Consider the following 15572-nt stretch of genomic DNA (forward strand, 5'->3'; position numbering starts at 1 on the left):
GACCTGATTTTGGACAGCCAAGGAAAGTTATGGTAAGAAAAGTAAAAACCTTCTGCCCGCTGTTTGCGCACCAGTTTGTACCGGTGCAAATGCCCACAGAAACTGTCATGGGCACCACATACAACTGAAAACATAGTAGGAAGGGACACTGCGGGCATCAGGAAAGGCCTCTGAGGGCACCCCTGCTCTGTAAGAATCTGTTTGTGGTAATTTCATTCTTTGTGAATGGGGGCATAGCCATGGGTGGCAGAAAATTACTACCTACTTTATTTAGAAATGTGTTATTGTCATGGAAGAGTAATGGTCACAATCACCGAAGTGCCAGATGCAACTGTACTAAGCCACTTTCTCTTTGAGGCTGGATGATTCATCCTAATCAAACCTAGAATGCTACATTTATTTATGATACACAGGCTGTGTCATTCTGCCCTCTACCCTCCCCTCCCCTTGTCCTCTCTGTAGCTATGACTATACTGAAAGAGACGCAAATAACCATCCTGATTGTGCTGAGAAGTGCTTTGGCACAAGAGAACCAAGAACATCTATACCCAGTTCCTGAACTCGGTCAGCTGTCGGAGGACATCAGCTAAGGCAGAACAGGATTTGTGCATACACATCAGTGGAGACATCTGGTCTTGGTGAAACATGGATGGCGAAACAGATTCGCCACGCTGTCCAGTGGATGATAAGGCATCATCCACCAAGTGCCGATGTATGGAAAATTGGACTGGATCTAGCACCCACAGCCAATTCCCACCCCTATGGTGACTGATATTTGTGTTTTGATGCATATTTTTTTTGGTTGGAGAACTTCATTGTGAAATTGGGGAGAGTGCAAATTTCAAGAGGATAGCTTTGGCTTGTGTGTTGTTTGGAAAAGTACAGATTCGCATTAAACCATGAAACCAAACTGAATTTCTTCCCCCATCGCTACGGACAGGTCACTTTGACCTGCAGCAGCCTGAGAAGTGTGAAAACACACCCTAAACCATTTTAGTCGCTAAATATACACATAAATTTGAAAATGGCAAGTCCCCCTCCCCCGAGTGGAAAAGCATATGGACGCCTTCTATAGCTTTCACTGTTTTCCCACAATTATTGCTCCTCTTGGGGATGGATGGGAAGGGGGGGGGTTGTTGAGAGGGCACTGTTTACCTCAAAATAGTAATTCTAAGGAACCCGAACAATATATGGTAAAACATCCCTCTTCCCTGCAAGAAAAGTACAGAAGAGGCTGGTAGGCGGCTTGCCCTCCTACAGCTTAAACAATTGTGTCTTTACAAAGTGTGATTAACATGTTCCCAGAAATGATGAGACTATCGATCCCTTTAGGAAATGGAAGCTGGAACCTTTCTCCTCAGTTTCTCCAGGGGATGCCCTTCCGTGCGCTGTGAATTTCATGTTGTCACAGGCATACATTTTAAAATAGAAGCTCTCCGGCTTAAACTGTTGTGATAGTTGCCTCCAAGTGAAATTAAAGAAGGCAAAAAGGGCAAAAAATAGATTTTGGAAGTGCTGCTATTACAAAAAACAAACAAAACAAAACACAAACACACAGTGTGATGTCCTGTTTTTATAAGTGAAGAGGAGAAGTGGCCCATTTCTGGAGCATTTCACAGACTGACATCTTGGTCACCCTTAGTCACTCATGGTGAAATGCACAAAAATTACCAGTACTAAAGAAGCATGTTAACCGTGAAAGAGTAAATAATGATTAAAACTTAACAGTGGAAGGGTGGCAGTTCAGATGCGCTCCTTCTTTGTAATTATTTTTGGGACTTAGGTACCTGAAGGACCACTTCCTCCCATGCCATTGTGGCCAGATCTCAAGATCTTCCACTGAGATTCTTCTGTCACTGCAAGTCAGGCTGGTGGCAACAAAGGAGAGTGCTTTTTCCATCAGTGGCACCTATCCTGTTCCATTATGGCTTGGGCCTCACAGAGGAATTGATGGGCAACTTATTTCAGTAAGGTCACATCAAGTAATGTCTCTTCCATACGGTCACATAATGTCTAGTCCTGGTATGCAGGGTCGTATCAGGCCGAGTCAGGATGATTCGGCAAGCTACATCCAGATTCTGACAGGCGTTATCAGGACCACAGAAGGCTATCTGTGAGCTCTCTTAGCTGGTTCTCCCCTTATTATGGGTCATGAAGGGATGTTGCCCCACTAATGAAGCCACTAGAAGCCTTATGAAGTCTGGCAAGGTCTGTTTTGTGGTTGGGCCTTCCCTCCTTGAGGGAGCTGGCAGTGCTCTTTAAAGGCACCCTCTCTGGTTCTGAAACTCTTGGCTTCTAGAAGGCTGAGGAAATGGAAACCCTAATGGGGGAAAACCAAACTAGAGAAAGTATGTCCCGATTAATGAATAGAAGCAAAAGAATAAAGTTAAGAAAGTATAAAATAAGCATCATGTATTCTATAATAAAATCATGAAAAAGTTTAAAATGTTTACAAAGAACGAATCCACGGTCAATAGACCAAACAGGAATAACCAATCTTAAAAGCAAACAAAAACACTGAAAGCATAAATGATGTTTATTTAGTACACTGACTTTATTTGTTCTTCTGATGCTACTGAGGAATGGATGGCAGAAGGACCACATCTTCAGGCTGGAAGAGTTCAGGAAGAGGTGCTAAATGTTCATTCCTTCCTATATCTCTTCCCTACCTCCTCAACCTTTGCTTGGCTCCTTTGGGAGCCATGGAAGAATCTGAGCTGGGGAACACCCTACCTGAGATCAGTTCTTCACATCACAAGCTGAGATCAAGATGAAGAGAAAGCATGAGCGCTGTTTCAGACCGCACACTAAGCAAAAACAATGGCTTTGCGTAACAGCAGCAGCTGGACTTAAGGAGAAGCGAAGTGGTCATCATCTCCTCTCCGGAAGTCTGTATGCTTGCACTAAGTCATGGTTTAGTTTAGCATTATGTGTGAATTGGGTCATAATTCAGTCCCTGCGGAATATGACTTAGGCTGCTGTGTCCAAGTGACCTGATGGAAAAAACTGTAAAAAGGGCTAGCTTCTATTTAGAAAAGCATTAAATTGAGGGGATTTCAACAGCTCCCAACCTCCTTATGTCACGAATACTTATGTCATGGTTATTTAATCCCACACACTGCCACATAATATTATTAATGATAATACTATTACTATTTAAAATAACAATATAAAATGACATTCTTACTTTCTTCTTGTATGTATGCATCCCAGTCAAACGGCGTGCTATTAAATGTACCATTTTCTCCTAGATTTTCTTCTAATGTGCTATTAAGGTAAGGATCACTTGAATTTGTAGCATTGGCCGGATTCCAATACAAGCATTTATGCCTCAAGTTGCCCATGAACAGCTGGAGCCCTATTAGAGCAAATACACTCAGACAAAATACAGTCAGAATCATTACATCTGACAGCTTCTTCACAGACTGAATGAGGGCTCCCACAATTGTCTTCAGGCCTGAAAGCAGAAGAGCACTGTTAGGAAGATGACAAACACATATTTTAAAAATACAACATACCCCAGTAACAGTCCCTGCCCCCAATAAAAAACCATGCAGAAGCCCAAATAAATGACTTTGATATTTTATGAACTAACAATGGTTCTATTGCTTGTGAAGATGCGTCTTGTGGAGATGAGGTCATTTGAAGTTTATATTCATTGGACTCGTGAATGAAAATGGACTGCACTTAATTCTTGAAAACAACTTGTTTTAATGCCAAAACAAGTGATTTTTAATCATGCTTTTCATTAGCTTCATACAGAAGAAATCTTACCGTACCAAGATTAAACAATTTTACACAGAAGGAAGTGCTACTGAAATCATTGCAACTTGCTCCTGCATAAATATGTTTAGGATCCAGGATTGAAGTGTTAGAGGTGTGGATTTTTAAAGAAAATTGTCAACACTTTTAACCCAACCCTCAGCTGGAATTAGCTTTATAACATGTTGCTAAGTAAAAGAGTATATAACATACTAGGACTTAATGCTAAGAAACTGTGGGTGGTTTGGAAAAAGATAATAAATTTCCCATGCAACAACCATGCTATTTTTTAATCTTACTGTTTTGTGTTCAATAGTGATTCAGATATTTCAACAAGTTCAATTGTGATACAGATATTGGTCTTTGTAAAATTAAAAAAATCCAAGAGCAAATACAGTTTTACAGTATGCAGGTAAAAAACACATGGGTAAAAAAAGGTCACAGTTATGATTATGTTTTCTGTCACAGCTTGACCTCAAAGCTTGACATTATATGATGCAAATCACACAGGCTGTGTATACTGCCGTAATCTCATGCAACGACATGTTAAACGCAAAGGCTGGTTTCAAAAGTAAAAAAGCAAATGGCAAAAAGCAAAGGATCACAATGTTCATTGCTACCGAAACATGAGTCCTGCTTTTTCTCGAGTGAGCAAGCAACGAGGCTTATGGTGAAGGAATGTGTGTGGTTTGAATTTCCATGAAGTCTGAGAGTCAGCCTCTGTGTTTAACCTAGCTCTCACCTGGGATGACTGATATTGTTTTCAATGCCCGGAGAACCCTGAATGTTCTCAACGCTGAGACATTGCCCAGGTCCACAAACTCTGTCACATATCTGTAATAGGGGAGTTCACACACAAACACAATGACAGGATAAAAAGGAACAGTTGGGAGGCACGAGGGACCTAGCACTTTACACCACTTACTTCTTACCTGGGATTACAGAAATAGTTTTCAAAGCTCTCAATACTCTGAAAGTTCGAAGAGCTGAAACATTGCCTAGGTTTACAAATTCTGTTATATACCTGTAGAATCAAATCACAGTTATTCAGCATCAAGGCAGATGTTTTGCTACTTACTTGGGGTCTTTCATCAAGATCCCTTGGGTAACTTTAGTGGAAAAAATTAAATAGCGACACTGAGATGTTTACCTTTCACTGCAGTTTGCTTTTCATTAAGGTCTTTCAGCGGTGATTAGATTACATTTAAATGAAGGGGGGGTGAGCCACAGTGATTTTACTTGGAAAGCTTAACTTTTTAATTAAAGTCATTTGTGAAGAGAAAGGGGAAGGTGTTCCTCTTTTGGTAGGAGGGGGAAATTGCAGGACTTGAAATTACCTTCTTTGTCAATAACTTTACTCCTAGTGTTCCATGAATTCCACAATCGACATTACTAGTTACTTTGCTAGTATTACACCATATATGGATTCACAAAAAAACAAACATACAATGCCACTATCCTTATTAAAGATGGGGAAGAACAAACAGCAGATTTTTCTGGAAGATCAACATTGATAATAGTTTGCCACATGAACTTCTTAAGCTGCAAACCCTGATTCATTGTGTGTTATAAGTACCCACAGGACAAAAGAAAAATCTCTAATCTGCTGTAATTTATTTTCTCCAGTCCAGTTGGCTGTAAGCCTGAACACAGGGGTTATATGTTGGCAGCAAAAATAAACTTGTACAGAGAAGTTTCTTCTATATCTATTTGCCTATTCAAATTCATATTCCTTGGTGTGGTATAACTGTATTATACTGTTTAACATGCACCAGTCACTAGAAAATGGCATCCAGTCATTAGTCATTGAAGGATCTATTTTCTCCACCCCGATTGCTAAAAGCACATCGTATTACCATAAACATCATAGGTTTTTGTATGCTCTCCATGCAAAAGAAACAAAAACAAAAAGGGGATGGGCAAGAAAGGAATGTAAAACTTACGCAAATGTAATGACAGTGAAATCCAGCCAGTTCCATGGATCCCGAAGAAAGGTGAAACCATCTATACAAAATCCTCTTGCAAGTATTTTTATAAGTGATTCAAAAGTATATATTCCTGTGAATGTATACCTGGGCGAAATAGTCAAAATATTCATTGTTAATTAAAATGTAATGTGAGCTCACTGCATCCTAGCCGCAGTCTACAGGATGCAATCCTTAAATGAGTGGCTGAGAAGTATGAAAACAGTTTCACTACTTTAGCCAGTGCCCTGCTGAGCTCAGGGTGGCAGGGCAGAAGTGAGGATGGAGTTGGATGAAGGCTCTTGCATTTCTCAAGCCATTCCTGCTCGCGTTTATTGATGCATTTATGTTGGAAGGGGAAGAATATGTCTAATTTTTCCTCCTGGGGTGGTATTGGGGCCCCAGGAGTGGTATTAGGGGCCCAGGAGAGACTCTGAATCCTTTCAGTCCAAGCTGCTCCCTGGCCATACCAACACTAGAGTTCTGATATTGGTTAGGCCAGAGCTTCATTCTACCTGGACACTGAGGTCCAGCGCCGAGGGCCTTCTGGCGGTTACCTCACTGCAAGAAGCCAAGTTACAAGGAACCAGGCAGAAGGCCTTCTAGGTAGTGGCGCCCACCCTGTGGAACGCCCTCCCACCAGAGGTCAAAGAGAACAACAACTACCAAACTTTTAGAAGACATCTAAAGCTTTTCATGTTTCATGTATTACTGTATTTTAATATTTGGTTGGAAGCCGCCCAGAGTGGCTGGGGAAGCCCAGATGGGTGGGGTATAAATAAATTATTATTATTGCAGGGAGAGGGAATTTCTGTCTCTGAGGAATAGATCTGATCTATCCTACGTGCTCTGGAGTTCCCTTCCAGGGACCATCAAATTGCACCTTACATCTATCTTAAAAATGGTATTAGCTCCAGTAGAATCCAGTCCACAACAAAGCATGCAAACATGCATATTAATAGTATTCAACTTACTCTACATTCTTTGTCCAATCAGGAGGGTTACTTAGGGTCATAAATACGCAGTTGGTCAAAATAGTGCACATAATGAGCATGCTGAATAATGTAGATTATATCATTAAGGAACATACAGCGCGAAATAATATAATTATTGATCAACAAAACTCAAAATTAATGTGATGTTCTGTTTTTATTAGCTCAATACATTTGTTTAAAAAGCAACTATGGGACAATACATTAACGTCTTATTTTTTAAAAATCCAGGACTATAGTAAATGTAGATAAGGGCAGGCATTATTTAGATAAGGGGAAAAAAAGTGTAACGTTGGTTGACTTCTTGAATTAGAATGGTGCAATATAGCACTGATGCATACAGTGGTACCTCTGGATGCAAACGGGATCCATTCCAGAGCCCCGTTCGCATCCTGAAGTGAACGCAACCCATGTCTGCATGTCTGCGCGTGCGAGCGTGGGTCGCATTTCGCTGCTTCCGCACATGCGCATGATGTCATTTTGACCGTCTGTGCAAGCAGTGAAACCCAGAAGTAACACACTCCATTACTTCTGGGTCACCTCAGAGCGCAACCCGAAAATGCTTAACCTGAAGCTACTTCAACCCGAGATATGACTGTATTTGCGAAATGACAAATTTATGCCACTTGTATCTACCATTTGCAAAGTGATTAATTCATACAAATCTAAATGCTTCGTAATCTACACTTTCGTTTGTTAAAACCTATGTATGCCTACTGTGCCAAAACCTTCCCTTCAATATATCAAAAATTTTCTTTCCTTGTGAAACAGACTTCCATTTTTCTGCCTCTTTCTCAAGGCACACCAGTCTTATTTGCTGTTATGGTGGGTGGGGCTTATCAAAACATTGTGAAGTGGTCGTGAGTGACATGTGAGTTTTTCTCTCCATTGCACATCTCCCTTGAGCTTTATTTGAAACATGGGAGGCCTGGGGGGACTGATTATCAAGAATCTGAGGTTGGTGCAGTAACACCTCTTTTAACATTATTTTTTAAAATGTGATTGTCAGCAATAATAAAGCGAAGTAGAACAATTTTGTTTCCAGGGGAAGGAGAGTAGGAACTGGCAAGTCTGTCCATTTTGGTTTTTCCCGTTTCTCATTTTCCCCCCCATTCACCACATTTCCACATCAGTTTGTGTTTGTTTTTTTAAAAAAGTCTTCATGAAAATACATCAGCGTTTTTTTAAAAAAGTCTTCATGAAAATACATCAGCATTTTATTACAAATTTATCCCAATACATGTTTGCATGCAATTTTGCCCGATAGATATTTTTGCAAAGCAATTTCCGCTAATATAACAGTTCTGTGTTTTATTTTTTACCACAATATCTATTTTTACACACAATTTAGCCCAGTATATGACGATCATTCCCATTTTAATTAATTACCAGCACTTTACCCTAAAGCAGATTACAATTTAAAATGCAATATTAAAAACAGTTTAAATACTAGCAATTACGCTGCGAGACCTCATTTGTTTTCGTTTTGATGTATAAGGGAATAAGTTATTGTTAAGTATACAAGCAGGAATTGTAAACTGGACAGCTAAGAGCGAAGGGGAAAGGGAGAAGAAGAACAAGAATTAAATCGGAAAATGTGACATTTAAGATTAGATATAAGGGTCGAAATGTGAATTGGGATATAAATTTGTAATATGAAGCAGTAAATTGGGGAAAATAGGGACACAGCTAGGAAGAACAGCAGGAAGTCAACTTTTTGGGGGAAAAAACGTATTAAATTTGATGTAATTTGGTATTGATTGGTTAAAATTTGGAAGACTAATAAAAACTATTTGGCAAATATATAAATACTTGCAATTACAAAAAACACAACCACAAAATCCAGGGTGGGATTGTTCGTGCTACTTGGTTGGAGAACTGCATTGCAAAATTCAGAAAACTGGAATTTGAAGGAAGGCTGTGTTTTTGTTCTCATATTATTTCAGAAATTGTGGATTAGGTAGACTCACCTTGAAATGCGAACTGTGTTGAATTTCTCCTCCAGCCTTACTGGAGAATGCAAACCACTGGAGAGATTTGTAAAGTGAAAGGAAGGACACTCACAAACACTTCTTGACCATTTTGGAATGTGGGAAAGTACAACAAATGTCTTACATCCACCCAAGCCATGAGAATTTCTCCCAAAAAAATTCTCTCCCTTTCCTGATTCTAGAATTCAATTTCTTTTGTCATAAAATTGGTAGAGAATGGTTGAAGCGCAGGTGAAGATTTTGGCACAGCACAGCACTGCATCAGTTGAAAGGCTTACAGTAGTGCAGAACGAATGATACAAATTTATACAATCTGTAGGAAACTCTACTTTAAATCAGTGGTTTATTGTGTAGAGAAAGTCTGCTAGTCTTAGCTGACATACAACACAATCCTATGCATGTTTACTCAGATGTAAGTTCTATTGTGTGCCTTTCTCCTAGGTAAACGTGATTAGGATTGTAGCTTTAAGAAGGTCTTCCATTGGTGGCTGTTATATGTGCATCTGATTTGTCACTGATGAACCATACCAGGTAAACAAAGTACAGTCATACCTCATGTTACGTTTGCTTCAGGTTGAGCATTTTCAGATTGCGTCCCGTGGCGACCCGGAAGTACTGGAAAGGGTTACTTCCGGGTTTCGCAGCTCACGCATGCGCAGATGCGCAAAATGACATCACACGCATGCGCAGAGGCAGCAAATCGCAACCCACGCACACGCAGACACGGGTTGCATTCTGGTCATGTTGCGAACGGGCCTCCGGAACGGATCCCGTTCACAACCAGAGGTACCACTGTAATACATTTGGACCATTTCATGACCTAAGAAAAATACTGCTGCTGCTGAACATCCTTCTCTGTTTTGACAAAGCATTGGACACAGCATTAACACTAACCACCTGGCCACTCCCCCTCTGATTGGGTTTGCAGTTGGGTGCTTAAATGGTAAGACTAGCATCTTCCAGGATCATGTTCCAAGGATACAACATTTTAAAGGATTTTATCAATGGTGTCATACTACAGTAGCTGAATGGCAGCTCACACCAATTACATAGCACATATAAAGTTCAAAAGGTAATGTGGGTGCCGAAATGACAAAAATGACCGGAAAGCTCAGGAACCAAGAAGACCAAAAGTTTAATAAGGAATGGAAATTTTTTATAATTTATCTTGGAGGCCACTGTAAACAGATGAAAACATTAGCAGGATTGCAACAACACTTGCAATGTAATGGGTATCATGGAGATAAAGAAGTTATAAAGAAATATGGAGTACTGGAAAAGATGCAGTAGAAAAGATTTAATAACAGAACCCATGGAGGGGAAGGTGAGAAGTCCAGAGATTCAGAGGAATCTCTTAATTGTGGATATGTGTTGTGTTATTTTTATTTTATACTTGTAAAATCAAATAAAAATTATTTCAGAAACAAAACACCCCCCCCAAAGGTAACGTGGGTGGCGCTGCGATCTAAACCACTGAGCCTCTTGGGCTTGCTAATCATAAGTTCAGTGGTTCGAATCTGAGTGACGGGGTGAGATCCAGTTGCTCTGTCCCAGCTTCTGCCAACCTAGCAGTTCGAAAGCATACCAGTGCCAGTAGATAAATAGGTACTGTTGCGGCAGGAAGGTAAACGGCATTTCCATGCGCTCTGGTTTCTGTCACGGTGTTCCGTTGCGCCAGAAGCAGTTTAGTCATACTGGCCACAAGACCCAGAAAGCTGTCTGTGGACAAATGTTGGCTCCCTCAGCCTGAAAAGCGAGATGAGTGCCGCACCCCAGTCGCCTTTTGACTGGACTTAACCATTCAAGGGTCCTTTACCTTTACCTTATACATTTCAATGCACGTGCATCTTACCCATGCAGAAGCTCCAATGACAGCTGTCACTGAGGTCAGTGTTAATCAGATTTGTGGGAGCACCGTATGTACAGTAGAGCTTTGATACCCAACTAGAGGAATGGAATAACCTGTGTGCTCCATTTGCTTTAAACTAATCTATTCCATAGGTATTTGTGACAGGGTAGGAAGGTGATTTCAGAAAGTCTTTTGAGAATTTTGATAAGCAAGTTTGAAACATTTTCATTTTAGACCTAATCATGTAAAATTAGAAACAGGGATGGTCACGAGGAAACTGAAGAACACATTTGTAGATTGCTATCTTATGAAAACAAGTGAACAGTTTCAAAAACAACAACTGGAAAAGGATATGAATGTACCAAAATCTTAATAGATATTTTTCTAATAGGGTTGAAAGGAGTTAAAATGTATAGGGCAGGAGTGGCACTGAATCGGAAAATTGCCTTTCCTCTATTCAATACTATAAAAGTCTGGAAGAAAGAAGAAAAGGTGAGAGCAACTTAAAGTCATGCAGTTCTACAATCATCTTTCATTATTAATTTCCCCCAGTGATTAAAAAAACCCAGTCACTGTGAACACATCCTTTCCTGTCAAATGCTGTATTGTTATAACTTACCTGATAAGCAGGACATTATTTACTATGTAAGAGTATTCGTTGCCCTTCGCAGATGCATTTTCCTCTTCATATTGTTGTTATATCGTTTGTTTGCTGTTCCATTCAAACGCTTTTTGGTAGAAAAGTTAATAGCTGGCTCACATTTTATAATGCATTTTGAAGCACCTCTTGCCTTGTGCGTGAAGGCCATCTCTGAGAACCTCCTATTAGGATGTTGCTGAACTGCACCTATGTAGCCTCTCCCTACACTTCCTCAGAGATTAACCTGAGAGGTACCCGAGCCATTTGGTATTCTGGACAAACTTGAAGGCAACAAATATTTTCCCTCCCATGTACACGAGTATACTGATGTTTCAGTCTTTGGAGGGTTGCATTGGTTTCACTCTTTTACTCCTTAGAAGAAGAGCCGAAACAGCCTCCATTAAGTGTTTGTGCTCTTTTAAAGGATGGGCAGAAACAGCCGCCATTAACTCTTTCTCCTCTGTACTCAAGTGCTCAAATGAATTGGGAAAGGGCTCTTTTTGCTATAGTATTTATTACTTTTTAAGCAACCATCCCAGTTTATCGAAATCCCAAAGCTTTAATCAACTGAATGCTCCAATCATTATAAACTTTCCCCTCCAAGAACCATATTATTTGACTTCTTATGGTGCCAGTTTGGCACAGAGTTGAATTGCCCATTTTGCATGCTGCTCCTTAACAAAACTTAGCTTTGAGAAATCAACCACAACGACTCCAGGGGAATTATTGGATGTAACAGGGAGCAGATATATCAGAAGCCTGAAGTGCCCTTTTTTGCACTCTTCATTTGATAAATCAAATTATGTGATGTCTGCTGCCTCCCTGGTGCCAGGGCAGGGATATTCTGAGGATACTGTAGCACAATGCTTTGCAATATAACAGACACGACAGTTGGTGATCCACCATGCAAAGTGCCAGGACAAGCAGCCTCTGGGCATACTTAGAGTGCCTTGCTAGAGTTGCCTGCATGGTACTACAAGGAAAGGAAGCCTCTGAATGTACACAGGGTTGTGTTCACTGTTAGTCATACTCAGGGTAGACTCATTCAAATAAAAATGGTTCAGAACCATTAATTTCAATGGCTCTACAATGAGTAGTCAATAGTGGGATGCAACCTAAAGTGGCTTGTCCCCAAAGAGAAATGTAGTCACCAAGTCACCTGCATGGTACAAGATAAGGAAGCCTCTGGGCATGCACTCAGCACAGTAAAACTAACTGAGCATTAGTTAGTTATGAGCAGACTTCTGGTACATCAATAAATTTGCAGGATTTTTTTTTTTTTTAAGGCATGACGTGGGCATCAAAAGGGGAGGGAGCAAAGAAACTAATGTGCCCTAGCCACCACCTCTGTGTGTAAATCTGGCAATGATTTAACAGCTGCTCATGCTGTTTACAGAGCATGCAGGTATGGACGCTTGCAAAGCAATGTCTACAAAAGTGCTTTTAAGAAACCCCAAACTGCAGCACTTCAAAGGCTGACGTGTGCATACACAGCCCGAGGAAGCATCATTTGAGCCAAATGCAATATTGCATATCAACATGAGAAGCCATATGCACCTTCATCGTAATAATAACATGAAAAGGAAAAACAGGTATGCAGGATAAACAAGCCCATCATCCCCTCTAAAAAGTTTTGCATCTTCCCAACTGGTAGAATTTGTTTCCTCTGTGAAAATGTCCTTGGACAATTTAACAACAGTAATGAGCAATGGAATAACTAACTCAGGAGAATACCTTGCCACAGCTGTTGTTCCTGTGTACATGCAACCAGCAAAGGGGAGGAAATTCATAACTAACCAAAGGAAGGAATGTGTCTTATACTCACTAGGGGTTTTAGATGGCAGTCCTTCCCAGTCCTATCTTGAGTTGCCTAGGACCTAATCTGGGATCTTATGTTAGCACAGTAAGTATTCTACCACTGAACAATTACCCATTGCCAAGTTTATTGTATTGGTTTCCCTAGATTGTACAGTTTGACTATTTCAAAACAAGTGTCATTTCCCCCTAGGATGCTCTTAAAATGTCATGAGAGAATAAGTGCCATGTGCAAGCCAGCATTCCATAGATCAGGTGTGGCCCCCATAACTAGCTGCTTTGTATGTGCATGCACAGAACACCCTTAACATTATTCCATTTTCTCACAAGGAATCTTTTTGATTGCTCTGATTTGACCATACCATCTGACCAAGCTGCCTTTTGTTTCAGTGAACATATTCTTCTTCATTTCAGTTAGACAAGCTACCCAGGGAAGGAGCATGATTTGTACCTCACAAGAGGTACTACACCTCTCCTAACATCCCACACCCCACCCCACACTCAGCTTTCACCTGTGGCTCCTAGAAGCTGTCAACATGTGACAGAGGCCACATCCCAAGAAATGACTTCGACAGGCTGGCTAAACCAGGTGAGGACGGCTGATGTCTCAAAACCTCAGTGAGTTGGGGATTTCTCCTGCATGTGAATACAGGCTCCGGCGGATTGAGCAGACAGGACTAACAATGGGTCCAATGGTCAAGAAGGTGGTTTCTGCATCTGCTGCAGAGGGAAATGAGGGGCTGATGGAGCTTGTGAACCTGAGAAGGTAGCCCATCTAGGAGAAGGAAAACTCTGATCCTAAACTTCCACTGCCTTGCAGGATATCTTGGGGAGAAGAGAAGGCTAAGGAGTAAAACCCACACAAATCTGGAGCGGAGTCTGTAAGGCAGTTGGATGGCGAATTGTACACCTCTTTCTGGCAACTCCTGCAGCAGCCAAGCTGGTGCCTAAACTACTTCTCTGCTTTCCTTTGGACCGCATCAGTGAGACTGAAAGAGAGGTATTGCCATCTGGGTAGCCCAGAACCTCCATACACACTGCCTAGTCAATGATGTATGTTTTTTTTAAAAAAACTGCTTCTTTTATTTATTTATTTATTTATTTATTTAGATATCGATAGATAGCTGTCAACTTTCCCCTTTTTTAAAGGGAAATTCCCTTATTCTGAATAGGATTCCTCACAAGAAAAGGGAAAAGTTGACAGCTATGGATAGATAGATGTAGAATAATTGTTGTCAACAAACAAACACTTCAACCACCCAGCTAATGAATGGTCTCAGAAAATATGAGAAGCTAATAACCAGTCATTTAGTCTATGGAACAGTGTGTGTGTGTGTGTGTGTGTGTGTGTGTGTGATATCACTGTTGTCTCCCGCCAGCCTTTTGCTAGATAATTTTCCAGCAGAGTTGAAATACGAATAGTTTTTGATGTACAGATTGAGAACAAATGATTAACATCCTTGCAGTGCAATCAGTTGCCCTTACCCAGAAATGCTGGTTTTCGAACCTGGTAGATCACAAGTAACAGAGATCCCAGAAAGACACATGGGGAAATTGTAGGCTGTGTGCCTGACTGCAAGGAAATGGAAAAGGAAAGGGACAGTGTAAAATGCTTGATATGAAACACTCACTTTTTGGTTAAGATAAAATGGGTCCAGGTCTTCCAAGGGAGTAGCCACCATGCCAGGAGGTATGTCTCCATAAATAAATGGCAGTGATTTTCCAGCCTCCAAGTCACTACTGGGCTTTGGGCCATTTTCGTCGTCGTCTTTACGGTCTTGTTTGGAGTGCTTAGCCTTCTCTGCAGCAATGCGTTGCTCAATAGCTGCAAGAGACTCTCTAGTGAAGTAGTGGAAGCTGTCAGGTCCTGGTGGTACAAGCACTGGCTGCTCCATCTTTTCATCCTGCTCATTTTAATTACCATTTATTCTCCTGCATAAGGAAGTACTGCATAAGGAAATGGGCAGGGAAGGAAGGAAGGAAGGAAGGAAGGAAGGAAGGAAGGAAGGAAGGAAGGAAAGACGAAAAACAGAAATTACTAAGCAGGGAAGGAACACTTCCTGCACCAACTCTTTTTGATGCAAGCAAAATCTTGCAAACAAACGACACTACTACATTGCTAAAAGGAACTTTCAAAAGAACGAGCCTTTGGATTTCCAAGACACAATCCATCAACTCGCCTTGCTGCTGTGCACTCTCAATTTCCTTCAGTGAGATTAGCCTCTGGTTCAGAACGGTATCTGTTTTTCCTCTGGCAGGACTTCCGGACCATTAATTATTATTTATTTGTTACCCTTTGTTAAATTGATATACTGTCCTATATACCCACAGGTCTCAGGGCGGTTCACAGGAAAACATCAGAATCTAAAAACCACAAAATACGGAGTCAAAATACAACAAAACCAACCCAATAACCCAATTTCGATGGGTGGCATAACCAATCGAAATCGATCGGATGAAGCTTTTCCCGGCATGCAGATCTAATGACGGGGGAACTGTGAATTTCTGCTTGTTGCGGAGCTGTCAAAAGACACAGGGACCTGACCACAGGGTTCTCAT

At 40.9% G+C, this 15572-nt stretch overlaps 1 protein-coding gene across 4 annotated transcripts in view; it reads right to left on the reverse strand.

The window, feature by feature from the left end:
- LOC309376627 (sodium channel protein type 1 subunit alpha) overlaps window positions 1-15572 on the reverse strand; it is a 102986-nt gene that overhangs the window by 35738 nt on the left and 51676 nt on the right. For 2 of the 4 annotated variants that reach the window (XM_081923144.1, XM_081923142.1), the window contains exons 2-7: window positions 14645-14960; window positions 10911-11031; window positions 6701-6788; window positions 5706-5834; window positions 4505-4596; window positions 3188-3457 (exon numbers count right to left, since the gene is read on the reverse strand). In XM_081923144.1, the coding sequence (XP_081779270.1) occupies window positions 3188-3457; window positions 4505-4596; window positions 5706-5834; window positions 6701-6788; window positions 10911-11031; window positions 14645-14908 (964 nt within the window). In that variant the 5' untranslated portion in view covers window positions 14909-14960. Of the gene's footprint in view, window positions 1-3187; window positions 3458-4504; window positions 4597-4694; window positions 4787-5705; window positions 5835-6700; window positions 6789-10910; window positions 11032-14644; window positions 14961-15572 lie in introns of all 4 variants that reach the window. The other 2 variants (XM_081923143.1, XM_081923141.1) reach the window with 1 other exon arrangement.

This window comes from Podarcis melisellensis, assembly GCF_964234715.1.
Source record: "Podarcis melisellensis genome assembly, chromosome: 1".
NCBI lineage: Eukaryota > Metazoa > Chordata > Lepidosauria > Squamata > Lacertidae > Podarcis > Podarcis melisellensis.